A 21134-nucleotide genomic window follows, 5' to 3' on the forward strand; every position below is an offset into this window, starting at 1 on the left:
GCTCCATTGCCCACCACTGGTGCCCATTCCCAGCTGGATGGAGCTCCCTTCCCCACCTGTCCTTGGACCAGCAGCCAGTTGTGAGCCCAGTGAGCAGTGTCCCATCCAGGCCACGAGCAGCCAGTGTCTCCAGGAGAATGCTGGGGGTGTCAAAGGCTTTCCTGCGTCCAGGTTCACATCCAAAGCCTTTCCCTCACCCCCTGAGCTGCTCAGCTTGTCGTAGAGGGAGATCAGGTTGGTCAGGCAGGACCTGCCTTTCCCAAACCTGCACTGGCAGGGCCTGATCCCCCAGTTGTCCCGCACATGCCATGTGGTGGCACTCAGGATGATCTGCTCCATGACCTTCCCCAGCACTGAGGTCAGGCTAACAGGCCTGGAGTTCCCTGAATCATCCTTCTGTCCCTTCTTGTAGGTGGGCATCACATTTGGTGACCTCCAGTCCCCTGGGACCTCTCCAGTTAACCAGGGCTGGTGATAAACGATGGAAGGTGGCTTGGAGAGCACTTTCACCAGCTCTGGGTGCTGTTCCCCCTCAGTGGAGCAATCCAACCTGTCACCCTTACAGCTTCACACAAGTCATATTTATTGAAATGTTTTTGTTTTCCAAACATATGCACAGTAGTAGGAAGTAGAAAGCGAGCTGCTTTTCCCTGTCAGTGGAGTTCATTGGAATGCAAGAGCTCATACGGAGCTCGAGCTGCTCGTAAGAGGCAGAAGAGCTGGATGGGAGAAAGCCCTAAAACACGTGGTAGTGGCTGTGCCACGTGGGTTTGCTTTGAAGGGCTGTTGTTTGCAGGAGGCTGCCTGTTGTAAAAGGTAATTAATTCCCTGCTTCACAGGTCAGGTGGTAGGGAATAGGCCTGTGAGCAAAAGGAGAGCAAGTATTGTAGTCAGTCAAGCATCACATTTATATCTGGAAAAAGTACAAGAGGCAAACTAAAATTAAGAAGCAGCCCTTAACTTTAATCAGAGCCCTGGGCAGACCTCCTTCCACCTTTTTCTGCTAGGGCAGGAACTTTTTGTTGCTGAACAGGTTAAGTGATCCATTGAAGGTATCATTGTGAAACTGCCAACGGGAGGTTATAGTCAACATGGAAGGGTTGTTACATAGTTCACAAGAGATGAGGTTGACAAAAAAAAGTCACAAACCTAAGAAGGGGGAAATAGTGATAATTCCTACCCTCCTGTTAGAAACAAATTTTCCGTACTTGTATGAAAAGTACTTATAAACTTGCTCTAGGAACCTGTGATGTACAGAATAGTGTGTCCTCAGAGTTGGAAGGACAGAGAAACGTATTTTAGTGTTTAAAGAGAGAATGTGATACTGTTTCTTTAATGGATGCTTTAGGGAGGCTGATTTATTTGTGTTCAGTGGGTGGTTACACAGTTTCAGTGTCACTAGCAAAACTCGGGCTAATTTATCGTTTTGAAGTTGAAAGCCAGCTGGATCACCGAGGGAAAGGGATTAGTTTCCTGTCAGCTTCCTTTTTGGAAAAAGTAATGTGTGCACACTGAAAATATTTCCAGCTTGGGTTAAGTATGTTTGAAAATACCTTTCGAGTAGAGTCATATTTTGATGGGCAAAGAAAGAGTGCTTGCTTTCAGTTTTCCATGTTTATAGAAGCATTTTAAGAAATCTAAGGGGCTTTTTTTCTCCTTCCCTTTAAAAAGTACCCACTGTTCAAGCTGGGAGGGTTTGGCCAGTGTTAACCCTCTTCTCTCCTGGTGGAGAGGATTCAGTCAGAAATTGGTCTGTACTTTCTGAAGGGACTGCTGAGAGACAACAGGAGGACTTTGGTTTTTTATGTTCCTCTTCATGTGAATGAAGGCAAAATAAGAAATACAGGACCTGGAATTTTACTGCTTTGGAGTTGGGCTGTGCCTTTCCTAAAATAAAAGGTAGGGCAAGTGCTGCAGATGCTTATATTTGGTCAAGTGTGGAGTGCTTCCTAAATCTTTTGAGGGATTAAAAAAGGTCCAGTTTGGTTCTGCTGTCAATGCTCTGTGTACACAGGGTGAGGCAGACAGGAAATACTGATGTGAAACATAGGATAAGGTGGAAGAGTGAAAGTGCAAATCCTACTGCAGTGTGAGAGGGCCCTGCTGTAAAATACAACCCAAACACAAACTGCTGTGTCATCAGGACTTCAGGATGCGCCTGGGGCTCAGCTTTAAAATGTTTCCTATTATGTACCACCCTTTTAATACAAAAATGTTTTTTCCTTTTCTTTATTCCTTAGCAATAACAGCATTCATGTGAAAACAAAGTGTTTTATTTGCTACATAGTTTCTAATGTGTTGTTTCATTAGCTGTAAACAACATCCCATGGGATGCTTTACTCCAAAGGATGCCAAAAGCATCCCATGGGAGCAGTCTTTCACTAAGAGAGAAATAAATGAGATTTCTCCTGTAGGTCCTGTAGGTACTTTTTCCCAACTTTAGTCTTTAGAAACATAGTAGCTCTCAAGATCCATTAAATCCCAGCTCTCCGTTGAGTAATCTCCAGGAAAGTAATCCTTTTATGTCAAACTGTAATATGAGGGTAAGAAAATATTGCTTTAATTTGTCAAAACAAGGAAAGACACAAACAAGCATCAGTCACTTGGAATAGAACAACTTGGAAATGAGCAGTATTATAAGAAATTAGAAGTTTTCATTCATTTTACACCATAGTTACCTAAGGAACTGAGGATGTTATTAATAATTACTGTATAAAGTGAAATAATGCTTGAAACCTGCATTGTCCTGCTCCACTCACAATCTAAAGGTGTTGCCTGCAGGACAAATTGAGACTTGTTTAGAGTACAGCAAAAACTGTGGTGTTTGACATGAAAGCCACACTACCTGTAACAATTGCACCTGAACTTCAGCCAGAGGTGCTGGGTGCCTGCAGTGTTGCTCAGCAGAGCCGTGCTGGTGGCTGCCGAGGTTGGGTGCAGCACTCACCGAGCGTGTCCTGTCTCTCGTCCCCTGCAGTGTGGAGGGCGAAGCTCCGAGCAGTGAGACCGGCACGTCCCTGGACAGCCCCTCTGGGTACCACCAAGGGCCGATAACCCACAGCTCAGCCATCAGCCCAGACCACTACGACCCCTCTCCCTACGGGCTCTACTCCATCTCCCCGGGACAGCGGGCGCGGAGGCCCAAACTCCAGCACTCCACGTCCATCCTGCGCAAACAGGCCGAGGAAGAAGCTATCAAAAGGTCAAGATCGCTTTCTGAGAGCTATGAACTCTCCTCAGACCTACAAGATAAGCAGGTATTTGGGCTTTATTATTTAATTTAAGACAGTGGCAACGCGTCTGTAAACTGGGAGGAGTCTTTTTTAGCATCACATCAGTTGTGATGTTGAAAATGCCTTTTTTCTGTGCCCAGCTTAGTTCAAAGAGTCATATGCCAGCATTTCTGAGGTTTTTGACTCTTTTATCCTGTATTGTGTCACCCCTGTGTCCCTTACACCTTCCCCACTTCCTGAAGAAAGGTGTAAAAGATATGTTGATAGTTTTAATAATAAAGGCAGTTCTACCAGGAACTTATTCTCGGGACAATAATGCAAAATATTTTCCTAAGCAAATGAGTCGTTCTGAAACCTGGATATTTTTGTTGCTTCTGAAAGAAAGGAACAACGTATTGCAGCTGATATTTTCTTGTATCTGTGGGGTGAATTCAAGGCTTTAATTGGCTTTACTCAACTAGGCAAAACTCCCACATCCTTTACAAAGAAGTGGATGTAGATAGTCAAAGGCTTTGTCCATAAAAAGGCACTTTTGTAAGACAGTCAGTCTTTCCTTTTAGGGTTTGTTTCGAATGTATTCCTATTTGAAAAATGTTTATCCCCATATAAGTTCATATTTATGATTTGAAAATGGTGCCCTAGGAGTTTAAGGTAGGCAAATATGCCGGATGCACTGATGTCAGTGGTAGATGAATAATAGCCAATACATCAATGTTTTCTGGTTTGGAGGGGTTTTTTTGGTTAGAGATCTTATCACAGAATCACAGAACCCGCTGAGTTGGAAGGGACCCACAAGTATCATCAGGTCCAGCTCCTGGCCCTGCACAGGCCCATCCCCAAGAGTCTGGGAATCATCGAAGTATATTCCATAGTCACTCCAACCTCTGTGTTCATATGGTGAAAGTGGCAAAATTCCACAGACAGGAAGCAAACTATTCCTGATTTTGGACCAAACATTGATAGTCAGTGAAATTTATAGGGGCTAAATCTCATTTTCAGGTTGGGAGATCATAAGATGTTGTTCCAGAAGGACCTGGAAGAACAGACCTTGAGCTCTTCCTCAAAGTTGAAGCCAATATTTGGGATAGCAAGTGTGAGTTTAGTTTAGCCTCCATGCTTACCAAATTGTGGGGACACCAGGTTCCTGATGCCAGCTCTGCTGCTAAATTGGACCTGCTTATGAGATCAAAACTGTTCCTTCCTGTTCCACCTTTGGCAGTGGTTTTTGCTGGATGTCTCACCAGGGATTGATGTGGAGCGTGAGGCTTTCTGAGGAGATCTCCTGCACTGCAGATATTCCACAGAGCCCGGTTCCATCTGTCCTTCCGTGCCAGTTTGATGGAGAATGAGGACTGCAGATGTTATTTTGTATTTGTTCAGGGAGTCTTGCACAATAAAAGTGACAATGATACATGAAGGAAGCTTGATACTGCAGAGTTGGTTACTGCTCTTGAAAAGCTCTCCTTGAAATAGCTGAAAATACTAAAAATGATGTAGGAAAATGTCCCAGAGTTACCTAAAGTTAACCTGCATTAAATATGCATTGAAAAGGTGCATGAAATAGGCATTAAAATCTATTAGAAATACTAATCACAAGTCTAACTCATCTAGGCAAGTTGGAAAATAATCTCAATTTAAATTCCCACCAAACCCCCCTAATTTATGATGATCAGTGATAATGTTATTTTCTGTGTAAAGCTGAAGGACAACAGCTTGTTGCAAGAATAAAGTCCAGGTAATTTGTTTTATGGAATATTAGGTTTTGTTTCATTCTCTCTCTCTCTAGCTGTGCTAGTTTACTTTTCATTAGGTTTGACATTTAATTTTGAGAGGAGAACTGAATTGACAGCTTGTTTGTTTTGAGATTAGTCCAGCAAAATAATCTCGTGATTTATAAAAATACATGTGAGATAGATATATATAGATATACACACACATATATATACATATATATATGTGTATGTATACTACAAATAGAAATAGTAGCAAATGTGTGGCAGCAGTGGCAAGGCTGTGATAGATTATTAAGTTCTTAATAATTTTTTGAATCTTCAGAATGCTTTAGGAGTAACCTCATAGTCTCTTTGGCATGTGCAAATGTGGGGGCAAAACCCCCCATTTGGTAGTGAAAGGCTGAACAATTGCTTAAAGAGACACTATAGAAAATTATGCAGAAATTTGCATCTGGAAATGTAAATCCAGATGGAATTTGGAGCTGCTCAGAGATTCATTAACAGCTTTTTGAGCTTTGTTAAAGCAAGTTTAAAGATACAGTCAAAAGAAAATTCCCTACCAGTAATCATGATCTGAGTCCACCCGAGAAGTTGGCCTCCTCAGTTTATGCCAATAACTGTGCAGAATATTTTTTGCCTCTAAAATTAATTAAAAAAATAAAAAACAGTGATTCAGTGAGCAAAAAGGGAGATCATCTTTAATGTGGAAGGGGAATGGGAGCTGCTGAACCTGGCAATGGCACTGAAAGAAATACATCAGCTACTCCCAAATGATAGACATAATAGACTAGAAAATAATTTTTAGTAGCATTTAGTTCCTTTCATAGAAGGAGGATGAAGTCCCTCTGCACATCAGTGTCTGAACTTAACAGTTAGTGGGAGATTATTTGGAGAGATCTCCAAGGTATGAGATTAAATAAAACATGGTGTCTCATGAGAAAGGGTACCTGAATTTGCAGGCAAGAAGAAATGACTTTTGAATCATTGCAGCATTATGAAAATTTCATGGACTCACACAAAAACGCTGCCAGAAAAATGGTGGGTTTAATTGTAGCACTGAACATATTGATTTGTCATAGCTGGTTTGTGTTTGTGAATTGTATCGATCTGGAAAAGACTCATCAGAGCAGAAATTAAATATTGGGCGGGGGGGGATAAAGAAATGTAGTTATTCATCTTGTTCAGTGTTTTTTAAATAAGTAAAAGGGTGAGGCACTGAGGGTTACCCAGAGCAGCTATGGCTGCCCCATCCCTGGAGGTGTCCAAGGCCAGGTTGGATGGGGTTTGGAGCCACCTGGGCTAGTGGAAGATGTCCCTGCCCATGGCAGGGGGTGGAACAACATGAGCTTTGGGATCCCTTCCAACCCAAACCATTCTAGGACACTATGATGCTTTTCTCATTTTGGAAGAAAAGCTTTGAAAATATATAATAACTATTTCAGAGGTATTGGCACATCGTTTTCAATGGGTTAAATTGATAGCATTTATATGTATTTATTTTGCATATTCATTCAGTTAATTGGAAACACTGGCAATTTTGAGAGTAGTTACCAGGTTGAAAATAAATTTGAATTTGTATTTAGAAACTCTGAAATATGTTCTTGGTTTGAGGAAAAATGTGTTTGTGGATATTCTATCAAGAGACACCTCTCTGGAAGTGTGTGTGTTCTGGGAGGCTCAGTTTTGCTTTGATATCAGGCCTGGGTGAAACGGTGCTCAGGGTTTTATTCATGCAGGTGCCTGTCTGGGAAGGTGGGGACCACTTTGAGAATTTACTCCCAAAATATGGCCATTTGCATTGTGCTTGGAATTCACTTCTCTGCAGTTGTCCCTACAGAGAGTGTGACAGCATTATGCTGCAGCAGATCTCTGTCCCATCTGCTTTGACATGGCCACACTACTGCTGATGTGTGGAAACCAACTTTTAAATGAACACACAAATTGCCAACACCATTATTTTATATGGCAGTATTCACAGAGTCATATTTTTTTATTTTAGGGTGGAATTTGCAAACGACTATTCAGTTCACTGTTTGAGCTTTGAGTTTTTACTTTCAAAACCGGTGTATGCTCTTTGGAAAAATGTCTGAAAAATTGCAGTTATTCTAAGAATTCTCTTTTTTTTTACACTTTAACCTCGTTCTAACCTGCATTAAGCTACAGATCCCCTGTGTTCACCCCCCAGGTGGAGATGCTAGAACGGAAGTATGGGGGCCGTCTCATAACCAGACATGCTGCTCGCACCATCCAAACCGCCTTTCGCCAGTATCAGATGAACAAGAACTTTGAGCGTCTCCGGAGTTCTATGTCTGAAAATCGCATGTCAAGGCGCATTGTCCTGTCCAATATGAGAATGCAGTTTTCCTTTGAAGGACCTGAGAAAGTCCACAGCTCTTACTTTGAAGGGAAACAAGTTTCTGTTACAAACGATGGGTCAAAGCTGGGATCCCTGGTACCGTCTGAATGCGATGACCTTGGAGAAACAGCTACGATGAAGTCTCCAGCAGCATCTACTGATTTCACTGATGCTATAACGGAACTGGAGGATGCCTTTTCCAGGCAGGTGAAATCCCTTGCGGAATCCATCGATGATGCACTGAACTGCCGTAGCCTGCACTCTGACGAAATCCAGGCTGCAGATCAGGTCAGAAGTCGTGAAATGGAGAGGGACAGTTGTGCTCCAGCCAAACCAGCAATCCACAATGTGGATCACAGGAAACTTGATGAGATGACAGCGTCATACAGCGATGTCACGTTGTACATCGACGAGGAGGAGTTGTCCCCACCCCTTCCCCTATCCCAGTCCGTGGACAGGCCGTCCAGCACGGAGTCGGATCTGAGGCTCCGCTCCGTGAACTCTTCCCAAGAGTACTGGTCCATGACCCACAAAGATGATAAGATAGACACTGATACGAGCTGCAGGAGTACCCCGTCCCTGGAATGTCAGGAGCAGAGGATGAGGATGGATCACCTACCATTGCTAACTATAGAGCCACCCAGTGACAGCTCCGTGGACTTGAGCGATCGCTCGGAGAGAGGCTCGTTAAAGAGGCAAAATGCCTATGACCGGGGCATCGCCAGTCAACAGGGAAGCCCAAAACATATCCCTCACAGTATTCCTGCTAAGATCATCACCCGGGAGGAGCAGGAGGCGAGACACAGGGCCAGGCCTATAGACAGTCATTTAGCCATCAATGGCACAGCAAACAGGCAGAGCAAATCCGAGTCGGATTATTCCGACGGAGATAATGACAGCATCAACAGCACTTCCAACTCCAATGACACAATAAATTGCAGCTCAGAATCTTCTTCTAGAGACAGCCTAAGGGAGCAAACCTTGAGCAAACAAACCTACCACAAAGAGACTCGCAACAGCTGGGATTCCCCTGCCTTCAGTAACGATGTTATCAGGAAACGCCACTATAGGATCGGGCTGAACCTTTTTAACAAGTGAGTACAGCCTTTCCTCCCTTTTCCTCTGAGAATGAACCAGCAATATTTTTCTTGTATTGGATAAGGTAAGCCTGGTGTCTGATATTGACCTTTCAGTGAATAAACAAGCTGCTTGTGGTGACTCTTTGTGTTCAAGTACTTAAAAGTTGACGTCTCAATAGTTAAACAGCTTCGGGGGAAAAGAAAAAATATAATTATGTGTACATAAATGGTAGTGAACTATTTAAGTTTAAATAGTTCTCCTTTCTTGTGGAGAAACATGGTGGCCTGATCCTGATCCATTTTTTGGTGTTATAACAAATTCAGATTTCTTCCTGCCCTAATCGTGTAGGTGGTGTAAAACTTGTCATGTGGGAATTCGAAAAAACAAGCAGTGTAAGATGAATTTCCTGAATTACACTGGCAGGGCCTAGAATTTGTTCAGTAGATTTCCTCAAAACTTTGATACTGAAACCCAGTGCACTGAATATTTTTTATACTAAATAAATATTTAGTATTTATCATAAAAGTATTGCAAAATTTGTATTTCTGCCTATGACTGATAGTTTTCCCATGTATAGAGTTGTTTAAAATTTCTATAAATAACTTTCTCACATTTCTTAGTTTTATTGAAATACTTTCTCCTTTGGACGCTCCCACATGGCAGCAGAAAACCAGGAATATTTTGGGAGAGGGTAGCAAATAATTACTACCCTAAACTCTGTACTCCCTTTATTGGAGTTACACAGTTGTCATTAGAACTATCATAACCTGAAGATAAGAACAGCTGGGGGGTTGACATTAGAATTCCTAGTCTTTCCTCACTGCTTAGTGTGCCCGTTTCCTGCCCTAGGGTGGGTGTAATGTACCTAAACCTATAAAGCTGTGCATTACAGCCCTAACATGGACTGGCCAGGCTGGGCTGTAAACACTCTGAGCTTTGGGTTTATATCTTTGAGAAAAGGCCTTTATGGAAGCTTTTAACCAACTGGAATTACACAAGTCATAGGATCTCTGCTCCTGAAATTGCCTGGGTAGGAAGACACACCGATTAGCTTTTTTAAGAAGATTTGAAAACAATGAGGGCAGGGTGGAGGAGGAGGAAGGCAGGGTGGAGGAGGAGGAAGGTAGTGCTGCTGTTGGCTGACATTTAAAAGACTTGGTGTTCGCTGATTTTTTGCACAGCAATTAAACCTTAAGCAGGCAGTGATCAGCGAGTTACAGGCTTCATAACAGCGTCTTTTGAGTCAATGTGAGGAAAAAGGTGAATGGAAAAAGTGCTCAAGCAGTGATGAATGAGAACTTTGTAAGTTGTCAGATGCTTCCAGTGACACATCAGTAGGAGGCTGAAAGGGAAAAATAAACAGAGAAGTACAGAAGAATAGAGACTGTTATTTGAAACACATCTAAGTGATCTTGCTGCATGGACTTGGACAGGGATAAACCTATTTTATTTGCTGGCTATTTGTAAATGATGTGCAGTTCCTTAGCAGTGAGTGCTGCGAGGCAGGACTGCACAGACAGCACCTCTGTGTGTGATCTTGGGCTGTGGGATTGTTTCATTCCCCCACTGCATCAATCTCCAGGATGGATAGAGAAGTGAAGACTCATTGCTGGTGCTGTGTCCCTCTGATCTATTGACAGCTCAGACAGTCCCTGAGCAGCCCATGGATCTTGGGTTTGATTGTGGCTCTTCAAGCCTGCAGATTGTGACATTTTCAATAATGTGCAGTGTCAGGTATTGAACCACCACGGAGTGTGATGGTGCTGAGTCTCTAAACTCTTTGAAAAGAGCTGGGAATAACTTTTGAAAGTCTCTTCAGAGTGTGTCAGGTGGGATTGCACATTGCACCTTGGGAGGTGAATGAAGGGTAGACATCATGGTCAGGCACTTGCTAGGATTTGCAAGGGATGATTTCTTCAAGATTAAAAATCCTTTTTAGATCTGTGCTGTACAGGTGCTTTAGTTTCAATTAACTTCCTGAGCATTATGCTGAAAGAAGTGGCTTTGAACTCACCTAGTACAAGAAGGCAAGTGCTTTTCCAAATACCTGCACCTACCAGAGGAAGTATTAGGGATGTCTTTTACAAGAATTTTGTGTTCATTTCACTGCGTCTTTGAAATCTTCCTTGCAAATTAAGATCCCAAACCTTAATTAATAAATAATCGTGTCATTCCTTTGTGGTACGTGAAGCTTGGCTGAAATGCAAAGAATTGAAAACCTTGCATGAATTGTAGTAAATACTTCTGCTTTGTTCACTAGGAGTGCCAAAAGAATGAAGTTTTTAAAAGCATGGAAAGTCACTGTTGTCGCAGTTGAAATTTCAATTTATGATTTCTATATTTTTTCTGGTTTTCCTATTACTATTACAATATTCAGAAGCCAAAGTGCAGTTTTCTTGCCAGAGACCCTTTGTTAGAATAGGCAGTTATGAGTGGAGTAAAAGTTGAGCACAACTGGTGATCCAGTTAGCTTAATCACTAATATATGCAAAGCATCAGTAGCACAGAGGTCCCCGGAGAATGGAGAGCACAGGACACTGGAGAAAAAAACTATAGGTGAAAATCATTTTCATAGGAGTTTTTGAAGTTCTGGTGGAAGGTGTCCCTCCCCATGGCAGGGGGATTGGAACTAGATGATCTTTAGGGTTCCTTCCAACCCAAACCGTTCTGTGATTCTGTGATCATCACTTGATCATAGAATTTGTTCCTGACTATAACTCGGCAGTCAATTTGGAACCGTGGTGTTGAGTAAAGAAGTGTACTTTTCCAAAGATGTTTTGTAATAGCCACTATACCATAACATAAAGTATTCCCCAAATGGAATGATCTCTGCCAAAGAAACTGCAGCTGAGGAGCAGCTTCTGTGCCCTGGCCCGGCGCTGAATGGCCGCGGTGATTTCCCCTGTCAATGCTGTCAGTGTGTGCTCCATTCATTGCCTGCCCAAAGGAAGGGCTGCAGGTGCATGCCCTGAGAGCAGCAGCTCCCAGCCAGGCTCGGGCAGCCCAGCTGTGTTGAATTAGGCAGTTTCCTCACTGTAGCTGGAAAGGGATGTAGTCTGGGAGAATTTACACTAGAAACCATTCCTCCCTTATAGGCAGAAGGCAAACACTACCTAGAAAGGTTTATTTTGCAGGCTCCAAACCCTGCCAATGCAAATCCAGCCTTTGAGACTGGTTTGCTTATAAACAAGGCTTCAAGAGGCCTTTTGACTGCTGCTTTAAAACGAAAAACAAGAAGAAAAAACAAATTTAAAAGGGCCATGATTTCATTCTGCTGTTTGTTTTGACTGCAGGCTGGAAATACCAGGTTTACCAGTTATTGCACCCCAATCTGGTAGGATTTTCAGGTTCCATTCTGCTGCTGCTGCACTGATGGTTCTGACAGATAAAATAGGACTGAATGGTTTAACCTCAGCTGTCTGAGGAGGCACGTCCTGCCCTTGGCTCAGCTGTGCAGTCAGCAGGAACAGGCTGGAATTCTGTGCATAGCTGTGCGTGTGGAGGGAGAAATACGTTGCCTTAAAGCCTTCTCTTGTGCCACCAGGAGGGTGACACCAACTCTGGCTGCTCCCCCGGCATCTGTGGCTGCCAGGGGTGTTTGGTGATAGCAGTGCCTTCAGTTCCTGCAGTGCCACACCCGGCTGGGCCACGGCAGGGACAGGGGGTCAATGTTCAGCACTCTGGGCAGGGGGCACAAGCACTTGCTGTCTTAATAAACTGTTTTCAACAACACTTGGACAGCGTTCGAGTGCTTTGAAAATTTGATGTGCCTGTGCCTCGTGTTATAAAATATGGGAAAGTTTGCATTGCTCAGTCTCATTTTTAAACTGGCAGAGCCTGGAGTCACATTTAGGATCTCCTTTGGGATATCAGCTATTGAAGGCACCAAGTTGCTCTCTCATCTGGCAGTGTTCCTATGGCATTTCTTACCGTGGGAGCCAGTCCTGCTGGTGCTGGTGCCAGTTTCTGGCATTGCTGGTGAAGAGAGGGAAGTGCAGCTTGTGGACCATCTCCACCACACTGCTCAGCCTTGTTCTGGGGCAGAGTTCTGGGGAGGGCTCCTTTCGTACATCCTGATGTTCCATGTACATCCTGGACACAACACCACTTTCCAGTGCTAGAACAGAGGCTGGGCCAGCAAGAACTTCACAGTAATTTTCCCCAGATGCCTTTTACCCTCCACTTCCCTTCTTTTGTCCTCTTTTGCTTTCTGGAAAGAGTAGTGACAGATGGAGAACTGTTCCCAAGTGTCCTCAGTGCATTACAACATACTGTTCTGAAGGGTTTGCTGGAACTTCCTTTATAACAGGCCATTATCGAGGTTCCTGCTATTCCAAAGTTCTCTCAAAGGATTTATTGACAGAGATAAAAAGGCACTAGGATCTGTTTGGAATATGCAATGATGGATCATCTTTTGCCCTGAAAGCCCCACTACCTTCGTTTATTGCACAATGGGGAAGATTTTATTCAAAATTTAAAAACCACTCTTGATACGAATTGGATACTAATTCCAGGAGCAGGCTTTTTTTAATATTTCTAGATTCCTTGGAATGTTAATTTAAGATGTTATTTATTTTATTTAGCAGATATGAGAGGAATTTGCTGAGTGCTGGTGGGATTACACCAAACACAAAATTGGAAATTACAGTTTCTAGAGAAATTCTAATTGGAAATCTGAGCCACACAATAATAACATTTGTGAGAAGGCACATTTTTCATTTTCCGTGAAAGCAGCTTTAGTAGTTCAACAGAGGTATAAGGTTTCCATCATTTACATATAGGCAGAGATTGAAGGTAATTTGGATTCAGAAAGCACTGCAAATTTTTCTCTATTAGAAATCCTTAAAACTTGCCAATTGTTATTAATTTTGTTTTTAAAAAGCAGTTTTGTAAGTAGTCCATATTTTAACTATTGTCAGAAGTGCCATGATCTGATGTTGTCAGTTTATACCAATCACATGGCTAATGAATTCCACTTTAGATGCTGAACATACTCTGTGAATTGCTTATAGTCAGGTCCCATGGCAACCATTGAGCATTCTACTATCTGGTCTGCAAACATGTACTTTCTTACTGATCCCCTTAGAATTTTAAGTGGAAAGCTTAATTGGAAACATTTCTAATGATTTTAGACTTTATAAGTGCAGATTGAGTAGGAGGGAGAAGGTGTAAATCAAACTGAGTTGGTTCTCTTTACCTTTGAACTGATTCTTTTATTTTGTCAGCTGATCTCTAATGTCTTTGCAAATTTTATGTCTTCCATGATTTTTTGAAAGATTCAGTAGAAAGGGGAGGGAAGAGGTCTGTTCAGGATTTCACAACAGGGCCATTTGCCATCCTCATGTGTCTGCTGAGAGGGACTTTATTGTCATTGCAACATCTGGACTGCAGATTATTCAGCCACAGACAGTTCCAACAAAAATTAAAATCAAAGCACTCCATGTAACTTGTCCTCTAACATGCCGAGGAGTTAGTAAGAAGAGAAGAATGCTCTTAAGTATGACTCTCATTATTTCTAAAAACATTTAGCCCTAAGTGAGAACACCCAAAGGGAAAAAAAAAAGGCTCTATGTGTGTTACTTTGTTCTGTTCGTGTTTTATCTTTTCTCCCTGAGGACCCATTTTTCCTCCTTTTTTTTTCCAAAATAAGAGTTTTAATTAGCATATATTATGTCCTGCCCATGAAAACCAGCTGAAATGTAGAACTGTGGATTCAACCAATAGTATATATAGGATATATGTAATAGTGTTTTAAGTGCTGGTTTCAAATATGGGCACAAGGATTCCTTTTACTGCCATTCAAAGCGGGTATAAACTCTCCCAAATGTTGAAGGCAAACGTAGGTTTGGAAAGGCTGCAGGAGGACCGGCAGTGACTGTGAGTGAGTGTCCCTGGATCCCTGAAAGAGCCATTACCTCATCCCTGCCGCCAGCTCCGCCTGCCCTTCAGCATTCCGGGCACACGGCTCCCTCCCTGCTGCGGGCCAGGAATGGGAGCTGCTGTGCCCTCACGGTGCCTGGGTGACAGGAATGGGAGCTGCTGTGCCCTCACGGTGCCTGGGTGACAGGAATGGGAGCTGCTGTGCCCTCATGGTGCCTGGGTGCCAGGAATGGGAGCTGCTGTGCCCTCATGGTGCCTGGGTGACAGGAATGGGAGCTGCTGTGCCCTCACAGTGCTCAGGATGCAGTGGGATTAGGGAATGATGCCGTGGATGGAGGAATGTGGCCGCAGGAGCAGCTCCCAGACAAGCGGCTGATGTGATTCCGGGGGCCAAAGTTTTAATGCCTTTCCCCCTTGTTCCCAAAATCTCAGGTGGTCAAATTTGGAGAGTGAAAACTGTGAGCAGCTGCCTTTGCAGGTATAGAGGGGACAGTTTGATAGGGAGTTGGGAAGGCTGTGTAAGGAACCCTTGGAAGAATCACAGAATATGCTCAGTTGAAAGAGGCCCGTGAGGGTCATTGAGTTCAACCCCTGGCCCTGCACAGGATGATCCCCAAGAGTCACACCAGAGTTAAGGAGAAGAGAAGGGCACAGCAACTCCCTCTTCTTGTGTAACAATTCACATCTATCTACTGAACTGGGGGTTGCTGGATCTGTAAATGGTAAATCTAGAGATCTTTAAACAGTATTTTGATATTGCCCATCTCAAAGTTGTCCCTTTCAAAGGGAGTGTGGCTGGCAGTGTTTCCCATTTGCAGTCAGCAGAGGTACAAAAATTGAAGCTGAAGTGCTTCTGTTATGTGAAACTGGGGGGAGGGTGTGGAAGGAGAATTTAGGGCAGGGACAGCACAAGACATAAAGACAGGGAGAGTTCCTCAATTTAAAGGACATAGTCATCCTAGTGCCTCATTCCTGCCAACAGTTGCATAAAGATGAGAGCAGTACTCAGGCCTAGCAAACAGTGCTCAGAGAAATGGCAGGTTTTCCATATGTTTGTCCCAAAGTGGAGTGTGTTTTGCTGTGCTGACAGCTACAAACTCCTTTCCCTACTGTTTGAGAAATGCAGAGATGCAACAGGGTTGGAGATGAGAAAGTCCACATGGAGTGTTTTGGGACATTTATTTAACTAAAATATTTCCTTTTTTCTCATGAGGAAGGAGGGAGTGGGGGGAAAAAAAGAAAAAACAGGTTGTCCACTGCCAAGAGAGGGAATAACGAGGAGCTAGGAATTGTGCTATAGCATGATGACTCAGGATTGTTTTTACCAGCAAGGACATGTCCAGCTACTGCACTGCAACTGCTTGGGGTGTGCCTTCTGATTGTCTTCACTGTGCTTTTGTTCCTCAAGGATGTTGCTTCTTGCACAGAAAAATCCCTTTTCTGAAATCGCTTTGAACTGTACTTTCCTTCCTTTATTAGAATAACCCAGACTGTCTGCTTTGACCCTTTACGTGCCTTTTAGACACTTGTTACCCTTTTATAATCAGCTCTGATTCAGGCAATAGTTTTCAGAGCAGCCTAAAACTCAGTAGCAGTAGTAATGTTTAATGTATAATTTCCTAGCACTTCACTAGGAGATAGTGGCATAAAGAAACAGGATGGTCAGGCAGAAAGGAGTGGTAGAACCGTTTAGGTCACTTACTCAATTTTATGAAAACAGAAATCTGCAGAGTTTCCTCTCTTTATTCTGCTCCCCCACCAAATAGAACTGGGCTCTGAGATCACTTCCTAGTGAATTCTTTCATTGGTGACGTGAGTATGAATTGACTTTCCCTGAACAGAGGTTACTCCAGGTGATTTGGTGTGATTTAAAGTAAGCTGCAGCCTTCACATCTGTGGTGGTGGGTATTTGGGTTGGCTTTGAATGAACCTGGGAAAATCAGCATGTGAGGAGAAATCATCCCCATTGCGGGGCAAACTGGAGGGCTCCTGCCCAAGCCATGGGATAACCATCTCCCTGTTTCCATGAGATGCAGAGGAACTGGGAAAAATGTGCCGTTCCTTGGCTTATTTTTCAACCCAGGGCTTTTTCTTGTAATTACCAGAAGAGGCAGTTTACACCTAGTTTTCCTTTCTCTGCATTACACAGTTGTGCAACTGTGAAAGACACACAGCTCTGGCTTCCCTCTCAGTTTCTCTCATTTTCTTCCTTTCAGTCCCCTTTTGCCTTTGCTGTGCAGTTGAGTGAACTCTGACAAGTTGTTTTGCCACTAGTTTTTGGTAGTATTTTAAGGATATTGTTTTTTTTCTTCTTAGCCAGAAGGTTTAAAATAGTCATAGGGATTCTCTTGGCTTCACTGCAGCATCAATAGGCTATTCAGCAAAAGTGAAAGAAGAGGTACAGCCATATAGAAACAAAATTTAGCTGTCTGCCAGACTAAGGAAAATGTTCAGCTAGCTTGTTAATGCCAACTCGGTTGTTTAAAAACATTTAACTGCTTAAATGATTCTAAGAAAAGTCTTAGATTCTTGCTTTAAGAAAGCCATCCCTGGTTTTTAATGTTCAGGTAATGCTTAGTTTGTGACAATTGTAAATATTTTCAAAATGAGGTGTCTGATATCAAAGGCAAGGGAGATTATTTTTTTTTAACAGAGGGCTGGCATCATAGTTGCTTTAAATTCTCCACCCCTGACATGAAAAGATTTCTTTGGCAGCTGTTTCTGTTTGCAGTGTTAACAGCCTCTAAGAAATGTTTGTACTTCTGGTTTGCTTGTTTTTTAGATTCTCTCAGCTTATGATCCTTTCAGTGTCTTGTGTGTATGTCTGAACACAGGCAAGGAACCACAAAGCAGAGATGTGCCTACTGAAATACTGAATTTCTAGAAGTTCCACCAGGCTTCTCATTTTCAGCCAGGCTGGCTTTATCCCCCCTGTCTCAGGCAGCTGGGAGAGTAGTAGGTTTTTGGTTATTTACACTGTTAATAAATCCCTGGTTTACTTGAAATGATACTTTTGGTATTGCTGGGTATTGGAAATCTAGGCCTGGGCAAGCTGCTTTCTGTGCTTGTTTGTTAATGAATGCTTCCATTTTACAGCTCTATTATTGTCTGAGCTCTAAAAGGAAACACAAAGATTTCATGTGGTTTGGGTGTTTGTAAGCTTTCCACGTTTTCAAGTGGGGGATAAGAGAAGGTTTTACCCACCTATGCACTGTGGTTTTGTGGAAGGTTTCTTTTTGAGGTAGTGCTTGTTATTTATTCTCTTCTCTTGGCTGCTGTGGACATGGGCACTTTATCCACACTGTGGCTTAGATGGCACAACTGATGGTGCAGCTGTGGGGGAGCTTGGCTGGATTAAAAAAAATAATAATGAAAACCAAACCAAAACAAAATCAAACCACCAAACCAAAACTCCACCAAAAAAAAAAATCCCAACACAAACCAGCAAAACCCCTTTTTCTCCTAGTTCAGCTTGTGAGGAAGTCCCAAAGCAGCAGTAGGAGTGAGGGAAGAGGCTGGTGCCGGTGCTCACCCAGCTGCAGCACTCGGGGTTAGTGTTGGTCTGCCAGTGAGATGGGCTCTAAGTCCAGTAGGTCACAGCACATGTAAGCCTGTGCTGCTCTCTTACCATCCAGAATCCAACTAAAAGCTTTCCCTCTACCAAATTCACCTTTCAAAATCACTGCAGTGTTTTTGAAAAAGTAGTATTTCCTGTCATTTTAAAGAAAACATTTTGAATATCTAGGTAATGGAAAGCCTTATTTCCCAAGTACCAGTTCCTTTGGAAACTGGTGGTGCTTCATGTCCAGCAGCAGCAGAAGGTGGTGTGTTGGTGACTGTGTTTCTTTTTGTGGCCCCAAAGCCATCAGTGTGTTTGCCCCTGACCCTGCACTGCCTGTGGGGCTGTGTGAGCACAGGTCCTGAAAGCTTTGGGAAGTCAGTCACCAGATTATCCTTCCCCTCTTCAAAGCAGGAGGGGTTTCTGACTGACTTTTTGCTTTCTCAAGGTTGGGCAGGTCTTGAGCACTTCTGTTATTTTGAAGTTTGCGTTATTTCCTCCATCAGTGTTTTTCCCCTAAAAGTCACATTAAATCACCCTAAAGGTCTTTTTATTACTCAGGTTCTGGCAAGGTCCTTAGCCCTTCAAGTAACACTTGGGAATTTTGTGTAAATATGGTTTTGTACATGTTAGTTGATTTTCTTTTATTCCATAGTAGATTCCTTTCAATTTTTTTGTTTTGATTGTTTTCTCATTTTTTTGAGACAGAAGACAGTTTCAAGCTTTATTTTGGAAGCAATCCTGTAAATATCAAAAGTTCCCTGAATAGGTCTGTGTGAGGTGGTAGCTTTAGAGGGTTTATTTTGATATTAGTTAATGTATTCAAATCTGGAAATAACTGCTCTGCTTATGCTGCTTCCTCAATTGCTATTTATAGACTCCTCATCTTCCCTGTTATTGGTAGGTGTAATTAAGAAGCATCACTGGAAATTTTCCTAATCACAAAAGACTTAGTTGTAAGTACAAAACGGTCTGTGCTCAATTCTGAGCAGACAGAAATGAGGATAAACTTACACCAGGTGTCCTATCCTGTGTTAAATCCACGACCCTTTCATGTCCCACTCCCTTCTGCATCCAGTCATACACTTCAGGAAAAATTAGGGCTTGGTGAAAAAAGAAAGTTTGTCCAGTTTCAAACGGGTGGGTTTGCCAGCAGGAGGATCTCTTTTTGCTTGTGGTGCCTTTTTAAACCTGCCCTCCCCAAACCCTTGTTGCTACCTGGGGTTTTTTGCACAGCACTTCAGGGCACTCTGACAGAGTCATTGTTTTCTGTTAAATATTTTTCCTTCTGAATAAGATAATGTCACACGTGGGGTAGAGTGGGAAGGAGCTTACAACAGCAATAAAATCAAATAAAAAAGTAAATTATGTGTCACCTTCGTGATGATTTTAAGTGTTCAGGCTTATGCAGGTGGGAGGAATTCCAGTTGGTTTTTAGTACAGTGCAGGTGGGAGGAATTCCAGTTGGTTTTTAGTACAGTAATGATCCAGCATTTTCTATACGTCAAGTAAAGGTGATCTTTGGATCAAACTGTGTTTCTTGAGTGTTCTTTGTGTTGTTTTGACAGTTGCTGGAGAGGAACTCTCCTGGGTTTGTGTCACTTTGGATGTTAGGGACAAATGTAGCTCACTAACAAGGGGCATGGAGAAAACTACTCCTGCTTTTGTTGGATGCTGTGAATTTAAATTAGGCTTAAGAATTCTGAAATACAGCTCAAAACCATATGAACATAGCAATTCCATTATTTACCAAAAAAGGTACTTTTTTAGTACGAAGGAGATTAATTTCAGAAGATGACTGTGTGTGTAATCTTATTTTAGATGAAAAGAGCCACAAAGCTGAGGCAAGAAATTGAGATTTGAGAACTCCCTTTTGATTGAATTATATATATTTCTCTCATCTGTCTAATTCTTAGTAGGGTCTTAAGTGTATAATAATGTAATGTAAAAGAGTAGGAGAACTGAATGATGAGGTATTTAGTAATGCTGCTTGCAATTAAAAGCCCTGGGGAGGGGTTATGGTCGTGTGATCAACTTTGTCTAAAAATAGTACGGTCACCTTGTCCTTAGAAATTGATTTTACTTGCCTTAAAGGAAGTATCTTTCCGGTCAGACAGGTGGACATTATATTATAATTCTTTACAAAATAAAGCTGATGATGGAATTGCTGATTCTGTAAAGATTCCTCTTTAATGTCTCTAAAATGAGTGATGGTTGGTTGTTGTGTGGCACTGCTGGGTGACAGTGCAGTCTGTGCTGGAAGGGCAATTTTGCATCACTTTAAAATCTAAGCAGCATTTGCCTTTGTAACCTGTGTGTTTTATTGCCAGAAACCAGCTCCATCCCAACCCTCCTCCCCAGAACACCCTTCTTAACAAGTCACAATGAGTAGCTTCAGCTAGCTTTGTTTTGAGGTGGGAAAATGGTTACAGCTAAATCTGGAGGTGTGTAAAGACATGTAAAATGCTGCAGCAACTAAGAAGGTGCTTGTCTGAGGGAGGGAAATCTGGGTGTGCTAAAGGAGAAGGAAGAAAAAAATTAAATTACGTGGGAGCTGCACCATTTTTAATTGCTTCTTTTTGCTTGACTGCCTTTAGTTTTCCCTTTTATTTTTTGTCCTCTCAGCTTGCAAGTTACACCACTTGTTTAGTTCAGTCAGTTTAACTTTTGACAGCAATGGGGTGGGAGGTCAAGGGTGTTCTCTTTGTTTCTTGTTTTTCAGCAGCAGCTTTTCAGTTCAGTTTCTGGAAGGTCCATCTCTCCCAGCAACAGGAGCACTGAGTAGCTGGTGTTGGGCTTGTCTTTGGCATTGGCAAGTGAAGCTGCTTGAACACAAAGCATCTCTTTGGAAGGGTTATGGAGCAGGGAAATGTGTAATAACATGCAAGGATGCTTTCAAAGCTATTTGATGCTTTCTAAGATACTTTCAGCTGTTAACAGCAATGTGTTCAACAGGATGGCTACATTCATCCTGAAACTATCCCAGCAATAGCGTTACATTGGTTAAAAGTGATTGCCAGAATTCTAAAACTTTAATCAGATGAGTTCAGGTCCAATGGAAGAAAACTAATAATTTTGTGTTGCCTTTTCTCCTCAGAAAACCTGAAAAAGGAGTCCAGTACCTCATAGAGCGAGGATTCGTGCCAGATACCCCAGTTGGTGTTGCCCACTTTCTGCTGCAGAGGAAAGGGCTCAGCAGGCAGATGATTGGGGAATTCCTGGGAAATCGGCAGAAGCAGTTCAACAGGGATGTGCTGGAGTGAGTATTTGTGTGGGGAGGAGGGGGGAATGTT

General features: G+C 42.6%; 1 protein-coding gene across 11 annotated transcripts in view; it reads left to right on the forward strand.

Annotated features, from left to right (window-relative positions):
• Window positions 1-21134, forward strand: part of IQSEC1 (IQ motif and Sec7 domain 1) — a 332802-nt gene that overhangs the window by 283114 nt on the left and 28554 nt on the right. For all 11 annotated transcript variants that reach the window (XM_027666004.1, XM_027666011.1, XM_027666015.1 and 8 more), the window contains 3 exons: window positions 2978-3257; window positions 7152-8416; window positions 20939-21100. In XM_027666004.1, coding sequence (XP_027521805.1) covers window positions 2978-3257; window positions 7152-8416; window positions 20939-21100 — 1707 coding nt within the window. The remainder of the gene's footprint in view (window positions 1-2977; window positions 3258-7151; window positions 8417-20938; window positions 21101-21134) is intronic.

Source organism: Corapipo altera, unplaced genomic scaffold, assembly GCF_003945725.1.
Source record: "Corapipo altera isolate COAL_440 unplaced genomic scaffold, ASM394572v1 101, whole genome shotgun sequence".
Taxonomy (NCBI): Eukaryota; Metazoa; Chordata; class Aves; order Passeriformes; family Pipridae; genus Corapipo; species Corapipo altera.